This window comes from Temnothorax curvispinosus, unplaced genomic scaffold, assembly GCF_003070985.1.
Source record: "Temnothorax curvispinosus isolate PA1 unplaced genomic scaffold, ASM307098v1 QBEX01007877.1, whole genome shotgun sequence".
NCBI lineage: Eukaryota > Metazoa > Arthropoda > Insecta > Hymenoptera > Formicidae > Temnothorax > Temnothorax curvispinosus.
The window spans coordinates 1-7,635 of record NW_020217657.1 but is presented as its reverse complement, the minus strand read 5'-3'; the positions used below and the strand labels follow the sequence as shown (position 1 = coordinate 7,635).

The 7,635-nt window shown below is 30.4% G+C and overlaps 2 protein-coding genes across 3 annotated transcripts; both read left to right on the top strand.

The window, feature by feature from the left end:
- Positions 1-805: 805 nt before the first annotated feature.
- LOC112457563 lies at positions 806-3,902 on the top strand. Of its 2 annotated transcripts, XM_025020709.1 has the most exons (8): positions 806-1,191; positions 1,364-1,466; positions 1,789-1,883; positions 1,992-2,171; positions 2,346-2,563; positions 2,911-3,131; positions 3,270-3,523; positions 3,599-3,902. In XM_025020709.1, exons 1-8 carry the CDS (start codon positions 1,145-1,147, stop codon positions 3,810-3,812), a joined length of 1,332 nt encoding a protein of 443 aa, XP_024876477.1. In that variant the 5' UTR covers positions 806-1,144; the 3' UTR covers positions 3,813-3,902. The 2 variants fall into 2 exon arrangements, with proteins under 2 accessions (XP_024876477.1, XP_024876476.1); XM_025020708.1 differs by having other exon boundaries at positions 806-1,466.
- Positions 3,903-5,198: 1,296 nt separating this feature from the next.
- LOC112457562 lies at positions 5,199-7,619 on the top strand (the record flags this gene model as incomplete). Its single annotated transcript, XM_025020707.1, has 7 exons — positions 5,199-5,354; positions 5,677-5,771; positions 5,880-6,059; positions 6,210-6,427; positions 6,766-6,986; positions 7,101-7,354; positions 7,436-7,619. Coding segments are annotated over exons 1-7 (1,308 nt in total), but the record flags the coding sequence as incomplete, so codon positions are not given.
- Between the last annotated feature and the right edge of the window lie 16 nt (positions 7,620-7,635).

Below are 7,635 nucleotides of genomic sequence, written 5' to 3'. Positions count from 1 at the left end.
AATATTTTAATTATGTAATTTTACTTTATTTGCTTCAAAGATTTATCTGCCAGCAGTTATTTAACTTACGTTTGAAAACTCTATTACATTTATACCATACATGAACGTGTAAACCACAATTAATGCTGTAATAATTAAAAAATTGTGATAAATAATAAAATTATTAATCAAACATGATTATGTTTAAGTATCACCAGAATTTTATTTATCTCATTATTACGTCATTTCATAGTTTTAAGTGGATACTATTAAAATAAAAAGATTATAAGCTACATAAATTGGAGATTAATAGTAAAATAAACACAACATGTCAAAAAATTGCTGATGTGATTATAATGCTCATCAAACTTTATAACAAGACAACATTTTATGTTTCTGAAAGTACTCGATCAAAAAACAATTGTAAAAAATTACAGTATATTAAACAAATGTAATACCTAATATACGAGAGAGAAACAATTACAAAAGTTTTTTCATTCACCAGAAGGCTTTATTTTATATTGCAATAATGGATATCAATTTGTTCCATCTAATGTTTTATTTAAGTAACAATACGTGCTAGCTAAATTATCTTTTGATTTACAATCTGTAACAAATGATAAAAATGCCCATGACGTGTATTTACTGATTACATGTTTCATCATAGTGAAATCACGTGTATTCATGACCTTAATCACTTTAATCTTTGCATTAGCTTCACTCTTCGCATTAGCGATGTGATAACAACGCACCATTAAGGCACGCAATGCCAGCAATTTGATCGAAAAAAAAGCACATGTTTGTCTTATACATCATGATAGTGACTAAAATTGATTGGCCATAAATAAATGATGTAAGCAAAATATACTGCAAGACATCTCGATCTACATTAAAATCATTACAAAGCAGGTGCATCGAATACATTGTACATTTCTACTGTTTACATGATCCTGCAACCTATAAGATATGTATCTACTCTCTCTGTCAAATAGGAAGTTCTAAACAATAGATGAATAATTGATGGATACTGCACTAATGCAATATTAATACATATACATTTTCTTTCTCTTTTTCTCAGCTATAAAAGAAGTAATTTCGAGTAAAATGGTCTCCTCCATAAGGAGGACAATTTAACTGCAATTGTCTCATATTTACACCTTGGACAATGCGATCAAGGATAGAATATAATAACAATTTCCGTAATTATACTGTGTAAGAAAATAATATATATCATATAATATATCATTGCAAATCAGCAAAACACGTTCCAAATGTCTTTGTGAGACGAGTGTTATTCCCGATTACGTCGAGCTTTGTCGTTGTCCGAAACAATGAACGGCGTGATTTGGAGTAAAATGCAGAAGACTTTTGTACCAATTTCCAGCGTGCCGATATTTGCCATGCTGCAACAAGAACGTCTTAAACAAAGCCGAGCACTGGAAACCCACAATTTCCAATTGCGCAACTTGACTCTAACATCCTTCCAGGTACGCTTCCATGAAACTCAACTGAGTTTTTGGATATCCTATTATATTTATACATATTTTCACACTTCTCTCAGTAAAATTAATATTCAATAAATTAATAGTATAAAAAGGACCAAGTAATAATGATCGATAGAAATATCGTATTTTTTTAGTGATAACTGTGATAATGCAAGAAAGAATAATTTTTCTTATTCTATATTTCGGGAAACAATTTTAAATTATTTACTATTCTTTCAATGTCATACAATTTATTAAAGAATTACAAACTAAGAAATATAAACTGACTGCGAAGTTTGGATGACAATTTCTTCATGTATTTTAGGATCCGCATTTCCTCGAATTTTACGATAACGATACGAAAGTTACAGGACTTTGCGGTGAATTGTGGATTCTTCTTTCTGAAAAATTGAATTTTACGTAAGATTAAACTGTAATCCAAACCGCGATGTATTATATTAAAAGATTGTTAGCAAAGCTAACGATAAATTACATATTGTACAATCAAAGAATACTTCATATTCTCAGATTGCAGCCAATAAGATCAAATGAAACTAGCCTGGGCGCATCATCAAAAAACAGTACCGTTTTTGAGCAAGGATTACTAAGTATAATTTCGCGCAATGAAACTATTGCGATTCCAAAAGTCGAAACTTACAGTGTTCGAAATATAGCTGTTGATTTTACAATACCTTTATGGATGAACAGGTACGCTTTAAGTGCCTCACACGATGATATCTTCTAAGTCTTCTAAGATGCTAAATAAAGATGAAACAATGCAACTTTTAAAAAAAGACATATAACAAAAAAACATATAAAAAAGACGTATAAAATTTATTCTTACAAACTTTAGGTTGTTATAACAATCTTATAATGTTACAGCCACCGATTTTATATTCAACATGAGATAATACACGACAGCACATGGATGGCAAAAGTGTTCTCCTGGGAAATATGGTGCTTTATATTGGTTATGTGTCTATTATTGAGCGTATCCAGTTTTTGGTCACAAATTATTCTTGCACGGATCGGAAATAATTGCAGACGCTCGACCATTAGCGATCATATTTTTTACACTTTTGGAATGATCTGTAATCAAAGTATGTATGATTAATATGAATATGTTTTATCCTGTTTCTAATTTTTTAACTGTAGCTAAATTAAAAAGCAATGCAGATATCATATCATATCACATTTATGAACATAGTGTGACATTTTTTGTCAAAATGTTTACCTTGGTACAGAGTTTAAGTAAAGTTACATTTATTATTATATAAATGCGCGTTATAATTATTATGCGAAAATGTTAACTTTATTTTGAAATATACCTAATACAAAAATGACTATAATCGCAATATCTGTATATCCGTATCGGAATAAAATGATATTTAATCATTAATGGTATGTAATAACACAAAATTATTAATTTGAGTAACAACTGTAACAGGCTATATTCCCGATGTTCTTGTTGGAAGATCAAGAATATATGAAGTATCGCTGGGCCTGTTTTGTTCTATATTGTCGATGGCATTTGGAGCTTTGTTATTCCTTTATATAGCAAAAAGGATTAACGTTATACCGCCATTCAATAATCTAGAGTCTCTGCTGACCGATACTTCATATGACGTTGTTATTTTGAAAGGTTCTATTGGAGATATAGCGTTTAAGGTAATAATAAAATACGTTTGATATTATTTATTTATTAGATCCATTTATGTAATTTGTTAATCTTTAAATTACATCGAGTATATATTCAGATATTGAATATTAAAATGTTCAGATGTTCAGATATTAAAAAATTTATAGGTAAGCCCTAACAAACCTTATGCACTGGTAAGAACTGCAAAACGCGTCGTCGTTGCATCAACAGTCGAAGAAATGTTTAAATTGGCATGTATGAAAGGTAAAAAGAAGTATACCGCACTCCAAGGTGAAGACGAGTATAAAGCAAGAGGTCAAATTGGATGTGAGGTGATTCCAGTTGGAGAATCTTACTTCAAAATGTGGGTAGCTTCCGGCATTGCGAAGAATTTTAAGTACAAAAGGACCATCGACCTCGGGTAAAAAGCGATTATAATACCGTCGTGTATAATGCTAACGTGCTATATGTAAACAAGTAATTTTTATGTATACAGGATACTCAGATTAAAAGAAGTTGGATTGTGGGATGCGTTAGTAGATCGTTGGTTAATGGAGAAAAGTGAACGTCATAATAATGCCAACGTAGAAGCGATTGGGATAGATCAAGTTTCTTTAGTAATTTTAATGATGTGCTGTGGAATGATAACAGCTTTTATTATTTTCATGATTGAAAAAATTGTATATGCTTATCAACGCAGGCTATCGTAACTTTTTACTAATGCTATCAAGAATATTTTAATTATGTAATTTTACTTTATTTGTTTCAAAGATTTATCTGCCAGCAGTTATTTAACTCACGTTTGAAAACTCTATTACATTTATACCAAACATGAATATGTAAACCACAATTAATGCTGTAATAATTAAAAAACTTTGATAAATTATAAAATTATTAATCAAACATGATTATGTATGAGTATCGTCAGAATTTTATTTCTCTCATATATATTTATTTATCTCATTACGTCATTTGATATTCTATGAATATATAGATCGAACTTACTGTTAGTTTTAAGTGGATACTCGCTATTAAAATAAAAAGATTATAAACTACATAAATTGGAGATTAATAGTAAAATAGACACAACATGTCGAAAAATTGCTGATGTGATTATAATGCTCATCAAACTTTATAACAAGACAACATTTTATGTTTCTGAAAGTACTCGATCAAAAAACAATTGTAAAAGATTACAGTATATTAAACAATTGTAATACCTAATATACGAGAGAGAGAGAGATTTACAATAGTTTTTCTATTCATCGGATGGCTTTATTTTATATTGCAATAATGGATCAATTTGTTCCACCTAATGTTTTATTTAAGTAACAATACGTGCTAGCTAAATTATCTTTTTATTTACAATCTGTAATAAATGATACAAATGCCCATGATATGTGTATTTATTGATTATATATTTCACTCATATAGTAAAATCACGTGTTCTGATGATCTTGATCGCTTCGGTGTTCGTATTAGCTGTGAGATAACAAAATTGACGCGCCATTGGCACCGAGCAATTGATCAGACAAAAGGCAAATCCTTTATCCTGCATATTATAATAATGACTAAAATTTATTAGCCATGAATAAACGTAACGTAAATAAAGTATATTTGTATCATATCTCAATCTACGTTAAAATCCTTACAAAGCACGTGCATCGAATACATTGTATATTTGTACTGTACATGATCCGGCAACACCTAGCTATATAAGGTATGTATAATATTTTATACCCTCTTCGTTAAATGAGAAGTTCTAATCAAAAAATAAATAGTTTTAAATGGACACTGCATTAATGCAACATTAATACATAAACATTTTCTTTCTCTTTTTCTCTGCTATAAAAATAAATGTTGCAAGTTAAATTATCTTCAGCATAAAAAAGACAATTTATCTGCAATTTAACTGCACACTGTTTCACCGTGATCAAAATGCGATCAAGGATATGCATGATAATAATAATTTCCGTAATTATATTACGAAAATAACAATATATATATCATTATCGTTGTAAATCGGCAAAGCACATTGCAAATTGTCTTTGTGAGCCGAGCGTTGTATCCGATTAAGTCGAGCTTTGTCCGAAACAATGAACGGCGTGATTTGGAGTAAAACGCAGAAAACTTTCGTGCCAATCTCCAGCGTGCCGATATTTTCCATGCTGCAACAAGAACGTCTTAAACAAAGTCGAGCACTGGAAATCCACAATTTCCAATTGCGCAACTTGACGCTAACATCCTTCCAGGTACGCTTCCATGAAGCTCAAATGAGTTTTTGGATATTCTATTATATTTATACATATTTCCACACTTCTCTCAGTAAAATTAATATTCAATAAATTAATAGTATCAAGAGGACCAAGTAATAATGATCGATAGAAATATCGTATTTTTTTAGTGATAACTGTGATAATGCAAGAAAGAATAATTTTTCTTATTCTATATTTCGGGAAACAATTTTAAATTATTTACTATTCTTTCAACGTCATACAATTTATTAAAGAATTACAAACTAAAAAATATAAACTGATTGCGAAGACTGGATGACAATTTCTTCATGTATTTTAGGATCCGCATTTTCTCGAATTTTACGATAACGATACAAAAGTTACAGGACTTTGCGGTGAATTGTGGACTCTTCTTTCTGAAAAATTGAATTTTACGTAAGATTAAATTGTAATCCAAACCACTTTTATTATATTAAAGGATCGTTGGCAAAGCTGGCTAACGATAAATTACATGTACAATCAAAGGATACTTCATATTCTTAGATTACAGCCAATAAAATCAAATGAAACTGGCCTGGGTGCATCATCGAAAAACCATACCGTTTTTGAGCAAGGATTACTAAGTATAATTTCGCGCAATGAAACTAGTGCGATTCCAAAAGTCGAAACTTACAACGTTCGACGTATAGCAGTTGATTTTACAATGCCTTTATGGATGAACAGGTACGCTTTAAGTGCTTCACACGATGACATATTCTAAAATGCTAAATAAAGACGAAAGAATGCAACTTTAAAAAAGAGACATATAACAACGTATAAAATTTATTCTTATAAACCCCAGGTTGCTATAACAATCGTATAATAATTTTACAGCCACCGATTATATATTCAACATGAGATAATACACGACAGCACATGGATGGCAAAAGTGTTCTCCTGGAAAATATGGTGCTTTATATTGGTTATGTGTCTATTATTGAGCGTATGCAGTTTTTGGTCACAAATTATTCTCGCACGGATCGGAAATAATTGCAGACGCTCGGCCATTAGCGATCATATTTTTTACACCTTTGGAATGTTCTGCAATCAAAGTATGTATGATTAATATAAATATGTTTCATCCTGTTTCTATTTTTTAACTGTAGCTAAATTAAAAAGCAATGCAGATATCATATCATATCATATCACATTTATGAACATAGTGTGACATTTTTTGTCAAAATGTTTACCTTGGTATAGAGTTTAAGTGAAGTCAGATTTTTTATTTTATAAATGCGTCATAATTGTTATGCGAGAAGGTTAACTTTATTTTGAAATAATACAAAAATGACTATAGTCGCAATATCTTTATCGAAATAAAATGATATTTAATCATTAAATGATATATGTAATAACAAAAAATTATTAATTTGAGTAATAACTGTAACAGGCTATACTCCCGATGTTCTTGTTGGAAGATCAAGAATATTTGAAGTATCGCTGGGTTTCTTTTGTTCTATATTGTCGATGGCATTTGGAGCTTTGTTATTCCTTTATGTAGCAAAAAGGATTAACGTTATACCGCCATTTAATAATCTAGAGTCTCTGCTGACCGATACCTCATATGACGTTGTTATTTTGAAAGGTTCTATTGGAGATATCGCGTTTAAGGTAATAATAAAATACGTTTGATATAATTTATTTATTAGATTCATTTATGTAATTTGTTAATCTTTAAATTACATCAAGTATATGTTCAGATATTGGATATTAAAAAATTTATAGTTAAGCCCTAACAAACCTTATGTACTGGTAAGAACTGCAAAACGCGTCGTCGTTACATCAACAGTCGAGGAAATGTTTAAATTGGCATGTATAAAAGGTAAAAAGGAGTATACCGTACTCCAAGGTGAAGACGAGTATAAAGCAAGAGGTCAAATTGAATGTGAAGTGATTCCAATTGGACAATCTTACTTCAGAATGTGGGTAGCTTCCGGCATTGCGAGGAATTTTAAATACAAAAGGACCATCGACCTCGGGTAAAAAGCGATTATAATACCATCGTATACATAGGTATAATGTTAACATGCTATGTGAACAAGTAATTTTTATGTGTACAGGATACTCAGATTAAAGGAAGTTGGATTGTGGGATGAGTTAGTAGATCGTTGGTTAACGGAGAAAAGTCAGCGTCTTAATAATGCCAACGTAGAAGCGATTGGGATAGATCAAGTTTCTTTAGTAATTTTAATGATGTGCTGTGGAATGATAACAGCTTTTATTATTTTCATAATTGAAAAAATTGTATATGCTTATCAAC